At 36.2% G+C, this 17,741-nt stretch overlaps 1 protein-coding gene across 3 annotated transcripts in view; it reads left to right on the forward strand.

Moving 5' to 3' along the window:
• CNTLN (centlein) overlaps nt 1-17,741 on the forward strand; it is a 224,771-nt gene that overhangs the window by 93,425 nt on the left and 113,605 nt on the right. For all 3 annotated transcript variants that reach the window (XM_088129922.1, XM_088129920.1, XM_088129921.1), the window contains 2 exons: nt 2,883-3,008; nt 8,875-8,996. In XM_088129922.1, coding sequence (XP_087986048.1) covers nt 2,883-3,008; nt 8,875-8,996 — 248 coding nt within the window. The remainder of the gene's footprint in view (nt 1-2,882; nt 3,009-8,874; nt 8,997-17,741) is intronic.

Raw genomic sequence — 17,741 nt, forward strand, 5'->3', positions numbered from 1 at the left:
AGCTTTAGCTAGCCCTGTCATCCTTCTCTTCATGCAGAAGAATGCTAGAAAGGGTCACTCCAGTCTTCTATACCCAGAAGTGCTTTTGTTCATGTGCACAAGTAGTAACATTGTTGGCATACAAGGTGCCCTTGTGCAGAATTCTAGTTAGTTCTTTTAAATATTCAAAATATTATATCTCCTTATCTTTCTGAGACACTGTTTTTCTATATAACTGTGCAACACAGCTTTTGAAATGAAGTGGGTGGGACCAGAAGCCTGAATTGTGCAAAAAAAATTAATTTGAAACACACTGCCCCCCATTATTCTGAGTAATAATTAGTCCCTGTTTCTTTGGTACATGGACAAAAATACTCCTCTCCTTCAAATCTAGGTAAAGACTAAGAGTAATTACTCTTTTCCTTCTATGTGTAATGGGATGTGAGAATAAACTTGGGAGACAGGAGGAAGAGCTGCAGCCAGGACATCAGTCAGACAAGAGGTATCTCAGCCCACAGAAGGAATGGGGGTGGAGAAAGTGTCTCAGAAGGGACCCTCCCTAGTTCTCTGAAAAGAAAAGGCAAGGGAGGGGAGAAGTGCTTTGCAAGATTCTGTTACTGTAATCCAGCAATAAAGGTGGTGTTAGTACTCATGGTTTTGGTTTCCTGTCTGGACTACCTCAAAGGGCTGACACTATGTGGGAGGTAACAAGGGGTTAATCTTTAGGGAAGGAAACTCATCTCCCCAAAGTTGTCATCTGTCTCAGTATAATTCTCCACCTTAAATAATAACGGTATTGATAGTTTATGGAAACTTTTTGGACTGCTTTCCATAAAAATAATCCCTCCCTTTGCTCCAGTTGGTTAAATATCTGCAGATCCTCTTGATTTCTATGTGCCCTAGAAATGGAAATTAAAAATAATCAGAAAATATGGAGATTGGATTTGAACATTTGTGTTAAGGAAGAGGAGATGTTATTCTTTCTTTCACAATATTTTTCTGATCAAAAATTCCTGTCTTCACTCCCACCTCCTTAATCTGCATATCATTATCGTATTATGGCACAGGACCAGGCTATCTGAGGAGCTGTCTCACCCCTGTTATATCAGCCCGCCCCACTCGGTCTGGCAGAAGGGGCATGTCACAGACCTTACCAGTCAAGGAATTTCAACTGGTGGGATCTAGGAAGAGGGCCTTTTCTGCGGTGGCCCCCACTCTGTGGAACAACCTACCTCCCGAGGTGCGGTGTGCCCCCACTCTCATGGCCTTCAGAAAAAGCATGAAATCCTGACTATGCCAGAAGGTCTGGGGGCCGGATGGGGGCTCGCATCAGTGGAAGTGGCTTGTGGGGTAATTGATTTTGCCCCCCACCTGGTCATCTTGAATGTTTTTAGTACGTATGTATAGGGTTTGTTTTACAGTTTGACTTTTTATGGATTAATTAATTTTAATCATCTGTGCGGTATTTTTTAATTGTTCATGGGTTTTTGGTTTTAATTGTGAGCCACCCAGAGTCACCCGTTGGGGAAGATGGGCGACATACAAATTAAATAAATAAATAAATAAATAAATAAATAAATAAATAATCATAGGATACATTTACTGGGAATTGTATCTAATACCTATATCAGTATTCCTCAATCCAGTGCTTTCCAAATATGTCAATTTATATTCCATGGTGCTTGAGGATTATGGACATTGTGGTCCAGCATATCTGGAGGGGGATTTGTTGAGCAAGCCTACCTAAATGGTGTCTGCTTTCTTCCCTCAAACACACAAATGTGTCATCCAGGTATGATATGGTAGATTTACTTTATTTTAAATATATATATTGGGAACTCTCATTCCTGTATACTTCGACTCATACTATTTGTATTTCAATAGGTAAACAGTAATTAACCTTTTTTCCTTAATTGTACTCATGAAATAATGTTTCAAAGAAAGCATATTTTTAAACTGGATATCTATTATAGGCAGAAGTCTGTACGTTCTGCCTTTTTTTCTGTTCAAAATTAAAAGCTAAACTCTCCCAGCCCTTTTTCTCTTTTTCAAAAGAACAACTGCAATGACTTTTGGAAGAATTTCAATTCTTTTTTATTAAGTAAAAAAAAAAAAATACATGTAGAAAAAGTCATTTCATATTTTGTACAGTTAAAGCATTAAATCATTAAAACTTTAAGATTAGTATTAAGTATTAAGATGTTGCTCAATATGCTAATCACAGTTATTGAAATTTAGTAAAACTAATCTGTATATTTCATTTGTTTTACATAAGGACATTTGACATAGTACAAGCAAGAAGGTTGCCCAGTTTAAGTGCCAGTTTCACACATCCTTTCTCCAGATTGCTATATGAAGCTGCACATAATATAAACACATATTCTTGTCTCTAGTTAGGCATATTATATTTAATGACCATATGGTCATTATGGTATAAGATCTACTGTCTCTTTTATTTATATTCCTCAAGCATATTGTTCCTTCAACTTCACAGTGTGTTAAACTATTTCAGAGGGAAAAAACCCTTTCCCTCTTGTTTCTGGTTGTCCTATCAAGTGTAACCTTGGACCCTTATAGAGCAATTAGATCAGCCTCTATCCCCTCCTTTGTAATGAGGTTTCTTGCATTTCTGAGACTATAACCCTTTAGTCTTCCCTAATGGGACATCATTATTCTGAAAGAAACAATGTAAATGTAAATGAATATTCTCATTAACGAGTCACAGAGAAACCTTTAGTGGTAGCGCTGTGGTAATTCTGCTTGTTATTTCTCTGGTATACCATGCAGGTTTTTTTTTTTATAATTCATTATTAGTATTCAAAATTACTTGTTCTTTAATTTTGCATGTCTTTCATAATCCAATGTTCCAACCATTTCAACCATGTCCTTGTTTTATTCTCCAGGAACCACCTGTGAAACGTTCAAGGTCTCTGTCCCCAAAGAGCTTTTTGAAAGAGTCAGAAGAACTAAGGAAGCTCAAAATAGCTGAAGGAAAGATAGAAAACTTAGAAAAGACACTACAACTAAAGGTGAAGATGAAAATACATAACTTTTTTAGTTGGCATAAATAGATCTAAAACAAAATTTGCACAACTTATGGTACATTGCATTGTCTGTTGAAATTGAAAATGAGTTAGGTGGAAGATACGTTTTTTTTCCTGTACATAAAGGCATATCACTTTTTTTTTCTTTGCATAATTTTCTGTATGTAAAATGTTGCAGCTGTAATATAAATAGTCCGGAAGATGTTTTAATTAAAAATTGTAGGATCTGGATCTCTGCAAATATATTTGTGTACTCTTAAGATGAGTTGTTTGTGTGTTTCACATGATATAAATTACCTATATAAAGTTTAAATGGCATTGTTTGCCACTCCATGTTTATATGTAGTGCCTATGCCTTGAATCTCCATTTCCTACCACATGGATAGTAGAATCAACATGTGTAGCTATTTCAGGATCACTAGTGCAAAATCTGTGGTCTCTGTATATAGTCCTGTGAAAAAGTACTTTTTCAGTATGTAAAGTTTTTTTTTCTTTTAACATATATGGACATACAAACATTTTATCTTCATTCAAACGTGTATAAAGATAAAGGTGATATAACTGAACAAAAAATATGAAAAATTGACTTTGCAGTCATTTATTCAACAAAAAATTAACAGATATGCTATGTGGAAAAAGGAAGTACACCCTTGGCTCTAATACCTGGTATTGCCCTTTTGGCAGAAACAACCTCAAGTAGGCATTTTTTAAGAACTATCTACCAGTCTCCAATAATGACCAGGAGGAATTTTTTCTCATTCCTCCATACAGATTTTTTTCAGTTGTGCAATATTTGAGGAATTTTTGCATGCATAGACCATTTCAAATCAGTCCACTGCATCTCAATGGGATTTTGATCCAAACTTTGACTTAACCATTCCAGAACCTTTCATTGCTTTTTTTCAGCCATTCCTTGGTGAATTTACTGGGATGTTTAGAGTCACTGTCATGTTGCAAGGTCAACTTTCAGTTGAGCTTCAGTCTTCTGACAGTTGGTCTCACATTATCCTCAAGCACCCTGTGGTACAATGACGAATTCTTAGTAAATTCTGTGATGGTGAGCTAGTCATGCCCTGATGCAGCAAAGCAGCTCCAGACCATAACATTTCCACCACCATGCTTTACAGATGATATCAAGTTTTTCTGGTGAAATGCTGTCTTTGGTTTTCACCAGACATGGTACTGGTACTGTGGCCAGGTAACTCTAGCTTTGCCTTGTCTGTCCAGAGCACATTGTTCAGAAATCCTGGTCTTTGCCTAGATGTTAATGAGCAACTTTAATCTTGCCCTGATGTTCTTTCTTGATAGCATAATTTCCTCCTGGCACACCTCATATATAAATTCAATTTGTGCAGCTCTTTTCTAATGGTAGACTCAAGCACTTTGACATCAGTAGTGGTGACAGATACCTGTAGGCTACGTGATAAAATTCTGGGGTTCTTAGAAACTTCTCTCAGCATCTTGTGTTCTGCTCTCAGGCTGAATTTGTTGGGACAGCCTGGCCTGGGCAAGTTGGCAGTTGTTTGAAATCTTCTCCACTTGTCGATGGTCTTCTGGACAGTGGAATGATTGATGTCCATTTATTTGGCAATAATTTTAAATCCCTTCCCAGATTCATAGGCATCTCTAACCTTCTTTCTGAAGGCCTCAGAGTGCTCTTTCAATCTAGGCATGGTGATGCCACACACTTTAACAACAAAGAGCAAATCAGACTAAATGTTCTTAGATTTCAATAAGGCAAGTTCTTCCCAAATCCCCTCTAATGATGTTCTAATCATTTACACCTGATTTGGTGCACCTGATTCTAATTTGAGGTATTTGATAAATATAGGGGTGTACTTACTTTTTCCACATGCAAAATTTACTTTTATGTTTATTTAAATTACACAATGGACTACAAAATTTAAATGGTGCATGATATTTGTAATATTGTATCCCCTTTATGTATCAGTTTTGTTGAAATGAAGTTCAAATATCTATATGTTGAAATATGTTGAAAATTTTTTTTAAAATTCAAAGGGTGTACTTACTTTTTCATTTGACTATATATCCTTACTCTGCATATATGAATAAATCTGTGCATATCAAATAAGTTTGAAAGTTTTTGATACATTTTTATGTAGATTATTTTCACATATATGAAAAATAGCCTAATGCCTGGAATCATGGGTTCAGTCACACAAATCCTTTGAATTTCAAAAGATACAGAAACTGGTATGAAACATATAATGTAACTGACAGTCATGCAGATATGTAAGAATAAATACGTGAAAATCCAGATTACTATTTCATGCACTTAAATGCAACATTAAAAAAATATTTTCCCAGCATATTTTGAAATTTAATTCTCATCCTACATCCTACATAATCAATAATCTGCCGAATTAAGTTATATTATCTTATCCCAGCATTTTTTGTTACAGTAGCCAAACAGGCACCTCTAGGGTTCTTAAAAGCAGGAATTAGTTCTTTCCCACTCCTGTTCACCTTTGGCTGAAAATTTGAAGGCATACTGACCCAATCAAGAGATAACATCCTGTCTCAAGGCTAATAAGCTTTGATAAGCCTGTCTTCCATGAATTTATCATCCAGTGTCCATCCTTATGTCTTATGATAATGAATGACACAGTTACTAAGGGGAAGAAAAACTTCTTGTTCTTCATAATATCCATGCTGTGTATTATTCCAGATGTTTTCAAACTTTTTCAGGCCACAGAACCTATTAGTTAAAAAGAAAAATTCCCAGAACCTCTGATTAAGAGGCAAAGCTCTAGTGATAGAATTGATTGCAATTCAAGCTTTTTCTTAGTCTCTCATGGAACCCCATCAAATTCTCATAGAACCCCAGGGTGCTGTGGAACATAGTTTGAAAAACCTTCCATTTATTTATTTATTCATTTATCCAATTTATATGGCCGCCCATCTCAATAAGTGCATTATCCTGTACACCTTAATCATATCCTCCCTCAGGTGTTTTTTTTTATTTTTTATTTTGGTAAAGTGTCCAAAATATTCTAGCCTTTTCATATAAGGAAAGTATTCAGACTTGGTGTTTTGGTTCCATTCGTCTGTACTTTTTCCATCAGTGTTACATTCCTTTTTCAGATATGTTGGTCAGAATGTTACACAGTATTCCAAATGCAGACGTAATGTCGATTTGTGTAATATTATTGGCAGGTGTATTTCCTGTCCCATAACGTTGTGCAGCACTTTCAGTTTGAAGGAGGAAAAGGTGCTTCTGAGTGTTCAGCAGTAAGAGCAGCACCTGTCTGCAACTCCTTAAAGCAGCCATGTCTTTTACCAGGATCCTAAGATGTGCTTGATCTAAGGAGTTGTAGACATGTTCATGCCCTCATATAATCTAAAGTATCTTTTTGCCTTTAAATCTAAAGCACTGTACAGCCTTAATTGCTAGGTTAGAATTCACCTTTTTCGCTGATGCATATTGAGTTAGCATCTTCACTGATTATGTCCACTGCGACCCTGAGATTTTTTTTTTTATACTTAATCAGAGTATATGGTACGTTGTGGAGGGGTTGTCCCAATATATATTATATTACATTTATTTAAGTTGATTTATTAATTGGTTTTCTTAAATTTATTTTTTATTATTCAGAAAATAAATACAAATAGTCACAAAGAAAAGGAAAATAAAAAGAAATTGTATTGATATATCACAAAAAAGGAGAAAAATAAAAGCAATAAAAATATTATTAAGAAACTATTTGGTTACAAATAATATTCTTCCCTTCCATTGTGCCCCAACTGATAATTGCCATCAGTGTATTTACAAGCATTAGAAATTGTTTCTATTTAAATCCTTTCATCTGTTTTTTCCTTTAGAAACTGAACTCTAAATATCTAAGTTTGCCTTGTGTGATATGTGATATATAAGGGAGCCGTTTCTGCTTACGTTTAATTAAGCTTCTGTTGTGAATATATACTGTTAATTTTACCATTGCTGCATATTATTGTTTTAGAATTGTTTGCTGCCCAGAGTCACTTGGTTAAGATGGGCAGCTATAGAAATTAAATAAATAAATATTTTCCAAGTTTAATTTCCCAGTCTGATATTGTTGGCAAAGTCTCTTTTCTAGTGTGGTGAGCATTTGTAATTTGGTTCACTCAATTTAAAAAGATTCTTCTGAGGCTCATACCAAATATTTGTATTTGTAACCACTCTGACTTGTTTCTTGTCACTCACAAACGTGGCTAACTTACTACCTATCCCAACTCAAGATCATTTATAAAAACTGATTTCAGTAGAGATGCTTGAGGAACACCTTTAATTTCCCAGTGCTCCCCTGCATTCCTTTTTAAAAACTGGTGTAACATGGGCTACTTTCCAGTTCTCTTTTACTGTTGTGTTAGGAACACAAGTTTTTTTTTTAGATTTTTTTATTCTGCCTTTATTGTTTTTTATAAATAACTCAAGGTGACAAACATACCTAATACTTCTTCCTCCTCCTGTTTTCCCCCACAACAACAACCCTGTGAGGTGAGTTGGGCTGAGAATGACTGGCCCAAAGTCACCCAGATGGCTTTCATGCCTAAGGCAGGACTAGAACTCAGGGTCTCCTGCTTTCTAGCCTGATGCCTTAACCAATGGACCAAACTGGCTAGTTATGTATTGTTGCTAGGTCAGCAATTTTACTTTTGAATTTTTTAGTCGATGCAGTCTGAAACCAGTGATTTATTACTTAGTTGTCCCATTATAATATTTTCTGTCGTTACCTCAATTTGCTTTAGTTCTAGTTCCTTCTCTGAGAAAGTCAGTACAGGCTGAAGTGTTTGTCCTATATCTTCTGGTATAAAGAAAAGTGAAAATAATTCTTTCTCCACAGTCTCCATGTCGTCCTTAAAATTCCAGCATCCATTTCACTTCTTCGCCATCTAACTGCTTTTTGGAATGGCTTTCTGCTTTAGATATTTAAAGTAGTTCTTATTGTTTCATTGTTTCATTGTTTCATTCATTTGCCATAACAGCCTCAAATTATTTTATGCTCCTTTTGTTCTCATTAGAACAGGTTTTTCATATCCTAAAGGAAATTGTCATACCTTTTACACTATTAAAGAGCCATACTGGCCTCTCCCTGGATTTGGATGATCCTTTCTTAAATTGCAGGATATATTCCAGTTGAGTCTTAAATATTGCTTCAAATAATCTCCAGGCATTATTACCAATCTGTTGTTGACTTATGAGAAATTTCCCCTGTGTAGACAAATGTAGTCGTTGCACCTTGCTGAAGTTTCTCACTTGCGTATATATTAAATATCACTGTTTTGTGTTGTCTCTGATGTCTCTCAGATCATGGTCACAATTTAAGATTAAATATAAAGAAGTTTTTCCTCTGGTCAGTTCCTACCAGATCAAATGTTCTATACTTATCTGTAGCTGGTAGAAAATAAGTATATGGTATAATATAAGGTGTTAAATTGTTCAGATTCCATAATCAATTCTTTAAAGTCTTCATTAAGTTCACAAGATTTCAAGTGCCATTTTAGGATTTCAGGGGGTTTTTTTGTGTTGATTCATGCAGTATATTTCTTTAAAACTCACATAATTTCAAAAGTAGTTTACTGTACTGTTGCGTGTTCCTTAAGATGCACAAATACAAATTTCTGATGAGCATACAGAACCAGTTGTACAGTTCTTTAGGTCCTAGCCAAGCAGTTTCTCTAACTTTGAGACAAGTACATTAGTTATTTAAGAGTGAATTCTTCAAATTTCAATTTAGGTGTAATAAATAGTATATTGATAAATGGTCATAAATAAGAAATTCAACAATAGCGTACTGTCATTTTAAGTTCTTAAAGTTTATTCGGTCTTGCTTGTTTTGGTGTTACACAGATCCAAGAAAATGATGAGCTGAGACAAGCCCATGAAAAACGTAAGAAACGTCTGCAGATGTTACAGGCCAACTACAGGGCAGTAAAAAAGCAATTAAAGCAATGGGAGGAAGGCTATGGCAAGTAAGTTGCACTGGACTCACTGGAATGATTATATATATTAAATTCAAATGCAACTTTTGATGCATTTTGATGAAATTGGCTAAACTGAGGCACAAATCATTTCCTGGTATTCTTATTTTCATGGATTTGAACATATAAGAAAGGTAACTGCTGTTGTTCTCATCTTGCCTTATGATCTATATCTCTTTCATTTTGTGATTATTTTTTTCATTGTTTTTCACATTTTCTATATGTGATAAAAATAATTACAAAGGAACAGTTTGAGCTGCCATTGTGCTCATATTATAACTAGGAAGGAAGTCAGAAATTCCTTTACCCTGTGGGAGGACCTTGTTAGTCTGCTCCCAAATGGCCTTACAGCTACCATGCCTGCAGACTTGAGTCTGCCTTTTGATAAGTATGAATATGAAATTGACTCAAATGGCAATTATGATGACAACATTATTATTTCTTCCAATGATTTACCAAGTGCAGTACATCTTCTCCCCAGATGGCATGTGCCCTCCCTACCCTGCTTATCCAGAAAGGAAGACTCTTGTACAGTAACAATCTATATCAGTATCTCAGATTCCGACTTAGTGGACCAATCTGTGAATGCTTCTGTGCAGATCTAGGTCTCACTACCCCAGCAGGATAATGTTTAGCTCTATTTGGGAACACTCCCTAAAAGATCCTACAAGTTTTAGGACAAAATCCACCACTTGCATTCTTGCCTTCTGTCTGTTTGGGCTCTTTCTGACACTGCAGATTTAACGTCTATAAATGTTTCTACTTCTGCTTCTTGGGCTGTTTCTTCTGGTAGATTGCTACCCTCCTCCCTCATTATACAACTCTTGTCCTGGAACATTGCAAGACCTGGGTTCAGAATCCTTACACCTGAATGGCTTTGAAAGGAGAAAAAGCAAACTAGGCTTTAGAAACTTGAACTAGGATCCAACAGGCTGTGATTAATAAAAATGATAGCATGTTTTTCCTCCTTGTTTCTTGATTCCCTGTCAAAGTTAACTCTGATAAAAATAACAACTTAATCTCTTCCAAGTCTTTGGCTCAGTATTATTGTGGTATATTTACTGTATCTCATGTCCAGTTTGAAGTGAATCTCTCACTGAATGGCCCTCAGTTTCATCTTGGCAGAACTGACAAATAGTAAAGCCCCAAGGAAAGATTTAGTTTTACCTGAATTCTTAACGTTAAATTCTATATGATGGGCCACTGTGTTAGCCTCCCTTTCAAAGCTATAAATAATTATTTGTGTATCTCTAATAGTTGATGTAATTCCATTCTTCTTCCAGTATACAAAAAAGGTGGTAGAAGTGAACCTGCAAAGTACTGTCCAATTAGTCTTACATCCATAATCAGCAAATTATATGCCAGATTGTTGTATTATGAATCCTTAGACTGGATGTCCTTCAAAAAGTATCTTGGCCTCTGAGCAGGCTCACTTCAGATCTGGTTGCTCTGCCATAGTCTAATGCATCGTATTCTATCATCTCGCTGAGAAATATTGTAACTTGCCTAAAAACACTCTTTATATTGCCTTTATAGATTTAAAGGCAGACTTTGATTTAATACCTCATGAAAGACTCTAGAGAAAGTTAACTGCCACTTCTATTGATTGACATACACTGAAACTAATTATACTACTACATTACAGCATTACCATCTAAGTCAAGGGTATCCAGCTAGATGACCTAACTGAACCTATCTCTACTTGCAAATGTGCCCCACTATTCTTAATTTTATATTAATGACATCAGTGAGGTTTTGCCAAGCCAAAATTCCATCCTCCATCCCTTACACACAGCCCCATTTCTGTTCTTATTTATGCTGACGGTGTGGTCATTCTGTCCAGATTACTGCACTAGATAATGTTTTGAAATTAACTACTCCAAAATGAAGTTCTTGATATGTTTTAGGAAGTGTATTAACTCTCCAGTTAAATGGACAATCAATGGTAAGTTTATTGAATAGGTTGAATCTTTTAAATAGTTGGGTGTTAAATTTTAATCTTCTACTGGTTGGTCAGTTTCAGCAAGAGAACTGTTTAGAAGAGCCCAAATGGTATACCTTACAATTATTAAGTTCACAAGTTGGTTTGGAAATGAGTATGCTGCCATTAAATTATTTAAAGCTAAAGTTCTGGGTATAATGCAATATGCTGCTCAGTTGTGTGTCTATAAAGATATACCAAGCTTAGAAGTCATCCTATCCAGATTCTTAAAAATTAGACTTCATGTCCCTCACTCGACTTCTAATACTCAAATATGGTTAGAATTAGGCTGCATCTTCTTTGGGGCTCTGTTGAGACACCACCAACTCAAATTCTGGCTTTTGAGGAACTTCCCTGGCCCTTCTCATCTTGCTAAACAGGTCTGGCTCTATGTAAGGAGGCAAATTAACATTGACTTGGCAGATTGAGGCCTTTCCTTGCTGACACTTTCAGCCCTTGGGACTGAGCTATTCAAACTGACAGAGCCAGTGTTTCCCATCTTTTCTGTAATAAAACTGCCTCTCGGCCTTGGACTACTCCTACGTCTTTCTTTGATATCCTATAAGTTACACCCAGCAGACTTTTTTATTTTGGCACGAATTGGGGTGCTACCCATTAGGACAACAACCAGCTAACATTCCATGTGAAAGCCACACTTGCCTGTGCTCAGATACAGAGGCTGAATGTGCATCACATATGTTATTAAAATGCCCATTATACACCCAATGGTGATGTAGCCCCAGTCGTCAATAATTTTAATTGCTCCTGTGATTATGAGATCACTGCTCTCCTTCTATGTGTTCATTTCTCAGAAACTTGTAAAGAGGTTAGAATTACCAAATTCTTATCTATAGCCATGGCTTTTTAAAACCACCTATCATTGACTGTTTCAGTTTTTTAACATAATTTTGTTTATTTATTTTTAAATTTACCACAATTGTACTTGCTTTTACGATTGGTCTAGGACTGTAAATGAATAATAAATGTTATAAACAAACTTTTTTATATTACAGCTATTTGTTTCTACTCTTTAGTTTATTTTTCTCCATAAAGGAGGAATGGTGAGGTAGATGGTACCCTACTTTTCCATTTAGCTCAGGTTATTTATCTGTAACTTCCATCAATGATTTATAAGAACAGCATGTGTTTTTAATCTGCAAAACACTGATGTTGCTTAAACACATTTAAGTGATTTTAAACCTTGTTTCATATTAATCCTAAGATCTAAATTGGGACAGCATACACAGGAGTCAACCCAACTTCTGTTCCCGCATTTTTCTCTGTGTTTGGCAGTTTCTTGGTTTACAGACCCATGTCCATGAAATGAAATAACTTTATTGGGTCATTAACCAGCACAAGGACCCATGTCCACGATATCTGTCATTATGATGTCTTGAGATTGTTATTTCTAGACCAGTTCAGTTCATTGTTTCCTCAGTTTGAGGAAACAATGTTTGATTAAAAGTTGTTGCTATTCAAAACTGAAAGTCCTAGGTTATATGGCCCCGGACCTCTATTTAAAATCAAAACACTCTGCTTAACAAAGTATTTATTGCATCCCATTCTCACAGTTGAATTGTTGTTCTAAATCTATAGATCTGAGTCATCTTAAATAGAAAAAGGGAGATGGAATATATGGTCCAAACTGTATTAACATTCTGAAAATAAATTAGGACATACCAAATGTATACAACAATGTAGGATTATTTTTTTCAATTTATCATGTAAACTTTACATAGAGTCTACAGATAAGTGTAATAAATATAATTAGAACATTAACCTTGAACTGGCTCCCTAAAAGCTATTCCTCTTATAACAAAAATAAAAATAGCCTAATAACTAAACTATTGATATTGTTTGAGCACATGCAAACATTTTAAAAGTTGTGCAGAGTTCTTTTAATGAAATTAAAACTGTTGTGCTGTCTTATTATTTTTAAAAGGTTTATTTTTTTCTTTAAAGTGTTTTTAATTTAAAATGTTTATGTTAGTGTTTGTATTACAGTATATAGAGAAATGGTCTGGGATTCCATAGTGAGGTCAACCATATTCCAGGCTCGCACAAATTTATTCTGGATGGGAATTGAATAGATATTTAACTACTTTAGTCTCTCCTGCCCAACAAAGAGCCTTTCTCAAAGCCAGGCTTGATGTTTTACCCTTCTTGCAATTATGATGGTTGCAGCATCCCGCAGTCATGTGATAGCCATTTGCGACCTTCCCTGCTGGCTTCCCGCAAGCAAATTCAGTGGGGAAGCTGGCAGGAGGTTGCAAGTTTTTCTCACCACTTTTTCTCCCAAAGACCCTTGAGGTGGCATGGGGAATTTGTACTCCTGTGCTGCCTGCCCGCAGCACCTGTGAGAGAATGTGAGGGTGATCTTGGAAGAAGGGGGAGAAAAGATGCCACCTAGGGAATGACCAGATAAAAGAGAAAGGAGTCCACAACAGAGTAATGGCCAGAGAAAGAAACTTAGGAAGGACTTTACCACCTGAATAGTTAGGGCAATAGGGAGGGCGGCAGGTTTGTACTTTCAGACTTGCAAGATTCTGTTAATGTAGCCTTACAATAAAGTAGAATTAGCTCATCTAGTTATGTTTCCTGTCTGGTTTACCTGGGAGGGCTGATGCGCCTCTATTTTGTAATACACACCCACAGCACCCACCTGCCCACCAGTACTCTATAGCACCTGCATGCAGCACCCACCCAGCCACCCACCAGTACTCTGTAGCTACGGCCCATGACACACACACGCCCACCTACTCCACCACTCTACTCCATAGCACCTCTACCCATACTCCATAGCACTTGCCCATGGTGCCTGCCTATAGCTCTTGTTTGCTGGCCTGCTTACCTGGGAAGTGGTTTCAGCAGCAATAAACAAGTGCTTCTGGATTCCCACCTCTTCCCACATCATGGTTACATGAGATCCTCGCTTAATGACCTGCATGGTCCTCGCTTAATGACGGCAATGGGGACTGCCAGGATTACTGTTGCTAAGCAATGCAGTCACATGACATCGCGCTTTATGATCACATCACTTAGCGACAGACATTCCGGTCCCAATTGCTATCGTAACTGTCCAAACTACCTGAAGGAAATAATAGGACCTGCCCATGCAGTGCAAATGCTATTGAGACCATCACATATGTGATTTCATATTGCCCCTACTACCAGTGTAGTTTGGAAACTTTCTTCCTTCATTGACATGTTTTATAGGTCAATAATGAAAGTTTTCTTCTTGATTTCCCCCCCTCAGATAAGGAATCATTCATCACATATAATGTTGCTAGATTTGGCAGAAGCAGCAATTAAAATCCATAAGCAGATAGTTAAGGGTACTAAGCATTGGTAAACTCACTAGGAACCCTGCTTATATTTTTATCTTTATTTTATCTTTTTTAATTTGTATTTCAATTACTGATAGTCTGCAGTCAAACCAGAGACCAATTTCTTTAAAATTTTAACTAGTTAAGTGTTGTTCGCCTCCTCCCAAATTGATTTCTTTTGATATTATGGAAGCTCACTGTCACTTTTCTGGCAGGTTATGGTTTATAAAGTTTGTCTCAACATACTAATATCTATGGTGTTCTTAATTTAATGTCTAAGTAATTATATTTCATTAATATACTACAGTTAGCATCTTATTTCTTTTTAATATCTTAAGGACTGCACTTAAACTCTGTTTACACAGTTCACATATCTATTTTACCTTTTCCTTTGGTTCCTAATTTTCTTGGTATTTTTTGATTTTAGATTTGTATAAAACATTGATCAGTGACTGTAATAAACTAGAACTTGGGAGAAATAGGAGTAATAAAATCCTGGTTTTTCTTATATAAACTTGTGGTCTACTATTTAACTATAGATTATTATTATTAGATTTTTATTCTGCCTTTTTTATCTATAACTCAAGGCAGTAAACATACCTATTTCTCCTGCCTCCTATTTTTTTCCCCCCACAATAACAGCCCTGTGAGGTGGGTTGGGCTGAGACCGGCCCAAAGTCAGCCAGCCGGCTTTCGTGCCTAAGAGAGGCCTAGAACTCACAGTCTCTTGGTTTCTAGGCCAGAATCTTAACCACACACCAGACTGGCTCAATAGATACTTTTGAAGTACTTATAAAAGTAAAGCCATCTATATATTCATCAAGAAGTAATTTGTAAAGTTTTAATCTAATAAAATTAATGAATTAATAAAATAAATACTTACAATTTAGATGAATGATTAGATTTGTAAACTATAGTGATTTTTAATTGTGAACATGGTCAAATATAAACACATCAGTTTAGATAGTCAAGCAAAATGGTCTTATTTATAATTAAAAGACTAATTATGTGGTTTCTTCTGTGGCAGTTTTTATAAATCAATACACTTGCAAGATATAAATTAGAGGGTTTTTTTCCCTTCCTAAGTGTTTCTCATTCATTCTTTGCTTTTGCCATTGTGTGAGACAAATATAAATGGAATAAATGTAGCATCATAAACAGCAGTAGGAGTCATGGAAATTTTCATTCCATATTTCAGTTATAACTTGTCCAGCATTTGTTTTTCCAAAGAAGACAGTGAGTCCTGTGTATAGTCTAAAACAGCTATACACCCTCTCCTCATTTAGCAACTGCAATCTATTCCGGCGACTTGTCGTTAAGCGAAATGGTGGCTAAGTGAACACGACACACAGACAGAGATACTGCAAAGATCACTGGCTGCCACCATCTCATTCAGATAAAGTTCTCTCTTACAGTGTCTTGTGCCTGACCCATTTTTTCCCCTTGTGGAGAATAGTTGATTGGCTTGAAGTCCCACAAGAAATAACAAGGAGTCGTTGGTTGAAGCAGCAAAGTATATTTATTAGCACATTTGCAAAGGCGGGTGTCCAGTAAAGTAGGCACATCCAAACATATAATCTTACAGGTTTTTATACCCCATTACCCATTGCTCAATTCTGGCTCGTTTCCCCATTGGCTGGGTACTCTCAAGTGCACAGCCTATCTGAAGCGCCTAAACTTCCACGTGAATCTCCGCCCCTGGTTACATCTCCCATTACCCTTATTTGAGGAGCCCCTTGCCCATATTTATTTATTCCCTTTTATAGCAGCTTTTGGCATTAGCAGTGAGTGTGCTCAGTGATGTGGTTTCAGATCTAGTTCAACTATTACCACAAAACCAGCTCAGGTTGGTTCTTCAAATCCCTATTCAGAGACTCCTTTAACCACCTGCACCAATTTCCTCTCCATGTTGCCACATCCTTTATATGTTAGCTCGTTTACTTATTTTAAGCAGGCTAGTAGAAAGCCATACTACTTTATGCTAAGAACCTCCTAAGCAATTGAGGACTAGTAACTTGATTGTATCACTACATATTGTATCACTACATACGTTCTGCTTAGAAAAGCAGGGGGTCTGGAAGATCCCCTTTCACTACTAGTTGCTCATTATGGTTTATTTTAAAGCATATACTGTCAAATTAGTTTGCCTGCAAAAACAACATTTTGCATTCTCTCACACCCTTAATTAGTTGATTGGAACCCTTCAGCTGGCTGGCACTGCTACCAAAAACTGACCTGACCTGAATCAGTTTCACACTGAAGCTTTTGTTGTCAGGCACACAAAATTTGGTCATAAATGCACACATTGGTCAGAAAATGAATTTTTTATTACCGTTTATTATCATTGTATTTGTGAATGGGCACTAACCAAGGAAGTTGATAAACAAGGAGTGGCTGTATGCTGTTCAGATGCACTTAAAACAATTGAACTATTCTCATGCAGAAAACTGGCACTAAGGAGATGTTCTTGAACATATCTAATTGTACGTTAACAACAGTTCTACAGCCTTGATAGAATTGGCTGGAAGATAACAGTTTGCCCAATGCCACCCAGTGAATTTCATATTTCAGCAAAGATTTTAATCGGTTATGTTCCAAGTAGAATTCCCTGTTTTGACTATCAGCCAGATAGAGTGTTAAATACCATGATTAAAACAAACAACTGATGCATGACTGTTAAAGATCTGTTTACACAATGTTGGATGTCATTACATTATGCTAATTTTAAAATTCATGGACTCATCGTAGTAGCACTTGTTTTTTTTAAGCACTCCAGTATCTTTGCATTTGCTTCACACTTACAGTTTGTTGTTTTTAGGCAAAAAACCAACATAGAAAATGTGTTTCAAGTAATGATTACAGAGCCACTTTTCCTATACTTTATGGATCCTACATTATTTTTTCTTATTGTCAGCTAGGCTGAATGTGCATTGTCTACTTGGAAAGAAAATTGTTAAGGATCTCCACTATGACTTCCCTTGCCCAACTCCGCTGCCAAATTTCTGTTAGCTTGTCCTGTTGATTCATTCAGTGTGATCCAGATTCTAAGCATGTGAACTGTTAATACCATAACCTTCTTTTTTATTATTGATTTCCAGTATTTCTGGCCATAGCTGCTACAACCATTTTCTTTATCCAAATCATCTCTATCTTGCTTTCACAGCTGTCTGTAACTATTCTGACTACTTGGCTTTACAACTAGTGGCCTTTTAAATCATTTAGGTTTTACCATTTCCCTGTTTTTCTCAGATTTCAGATTTGCAGATCAAGAGGAATGTTTGCATTTTTCTTAACTCTGTAGAAGGTTTAAAATAATTCAATGTCTTTACTTATATTTCTCTAATAATCATCTTCTTTCTCCACCGTGCTTCTCTGTTTTAATATAGGATTCTAAAGTATTTAGTATTCTTCTGCTTTAAAATAGGACGA

This window comes from Python bivittatus, unplaced genomic scaffold (genome assembly GCF_059951505.1).
Source record: "Python bivittatus isolate LINGU-HERP-01145 unplaced genomic scaffold, Pbiv_v1 ctg000850_np1212, whole genome shotgun sequence".
In the NCBI taxonomy this organism is placed as follows: Eukaryota; Metazoa; Chordata; class Lepidosauria; order Squamata; family Pythonidae; genus Python; species Python bivittatus.